This window comes from Tarenaya hassleriana, unplaced genomic scaffold (assembly GCF_000463585.1).
Source record: "Tarenaya hassleriana unplaced genomic scaffold, ASM46358v1 Cleome1942, whole genome shotgun sequence".
Lineage (NCBI taxonomy): Eukaryota > Viridiplantae > Streptophyta > Magnoliopsida > Brassicales > Cleomaceae > Tarenaya > Tarenaya hassleriana.
The window spans coordinates 1-1462 of record NW_010965331.1 but is presented as its reverse complement, the minus strand read 5'-3'; the positions used below and the strand labels follow the sequence as shown (position 1 = coordinate 1462).

General features: G+C 41.9%; 1 protein-coding gene across 1 annotated transcript; it reads left to right on the top strand.

The window, feature by feature from the left end:
- The first annotated feature begins 259 nt into the window (after nt 1–259).
- LOC104811347 (tubby-like F-box protein 3) lies at nt 260–1429 on the top strand. Its single transcript, XM_010538009.2, has 2 exons — nt 260–1224; nt 1334–1429. The coding sequence occupies exons 1-2, from the start codon at nt 889–891 to the stop codon at nt 1427–1429; spliced, it is 432 nt and encodes a 143-aa protein (XP_010536311.1). The 5' UTR covers nt 260–888.
- Nucleotides 1430–1462: the final 33 nt, after the last annotated feature.

Below are 1462 nucleotides of genomic sequence, written 5' to 3'. Positions count from 1 at the left end.
AAAAAAAAGGAAATTACCAAAATCGCTATATGTTGCAGAGAGATAATATGGTGTAACAGTTTTGGGTTGAAGTAATAAATAGTGAAAAAAAAGTTAAAAGTTGATGCATAATCTATAGATAGATACGGTTAAAAGTTAAAAACTCCCACCCACTCTTACTTCGCTTAATCATTATCACTGCGTAGTTAAAAAATAATTTCAAATTTACGTTATTAAATATTAAAATGAACCCAACGTGACGGAGGAATTGGATAACGCACAGCCACATCCACACTCTCTCAGTTCTCACACACCACTCGTCCCTATTCCGTCTCTCATACAACACCAAACCCTAAATTTCTCGACAATTCCTCGCTCTCATACCTTCAAAATCCTCAACTTTCGGGTGTTATCTGCATCAATGCCGGGTATTGGAACACAGATGCGTCATCCGAGATCTACCCGGTCTGTTGTTTTGATGTTCTGTCTGTGTAGTATCTCGTTTTTCGTTCTGAAGGCTATGGGTGTGAATCTAGGACGACTTTAGTTAGTGCCTTCGAAGTTGATGGGTACCCGTACGGGTTTCAGGTGTTAAAATTCGTTCGTTTGGGGGTCATTATCCTGTCGGATCCTGGGTTGTCGGAAATTGTCTTGACGGATCTCTGCCAGTGGCCTTGTTGCTATTCTTGATCTGAAAGGGAGAACCATTTTGTCGAGCGATTGTGGTGGATGATAAGTGCAGGGAACAGATCTCTTGGTTTTCGGCGCTTAGTAACTCGAATCTCTTTGGCAGTTATGTGATTTTCGGTGCTTATGGGTTATTATTAGTGTATTGGAAAAGTGGAAAACTTTGAATTATACGAGCCACCGAAAATCTCTGGCCTCTCTGTTCGTATAAGAGTAAAAGCCATGCCGTTGAAGAGTCTTATTCAGGACATGAGGGAAGAGCTGGGAAGTATGTCTAGAAAGGGATTCGGGTATGGGATGAGATCAAGGTCTCATCGCGTGGTTCAGGATTGTTCGGTGTCAGTTGATGCTTTCAAGCAGAGCTGTTGGGCCAATATGCCGCCGGAGCTCCTGAGGGATGTCTTGAGGAGGATAGAGGAATCCGAAGAAATTTGGCCTTGTAGGAAGAACGTAGTTGCTTGCGCCGGTGTTTGTAGGAACTGGCGAGAAATCATGAAGGAGATTGTTAAAGTTCCTCAAGTTTCGGGCAAGTTGACGTTCCCCATCTCCCTGAAACAGGTTCAAGATCCCTGTTATATGGCTTATAGTAGATTGTTTATCCGTTCGTAGCAAGTAACACTCTTAAAAATTCTTGATTTTCGGCTAACATTTGTGATTCTTATCGCAGCCGGGTCCAAGGGGATCACTTATTCAGTGCTATATAAAGAGAATTCATGGCAGTCAAATTTACCATCTATACCTTGGGTTAAATCAAGGTAACTAATAGGCCTATCCGTTCTTTCTCGTCTTTTTTTTT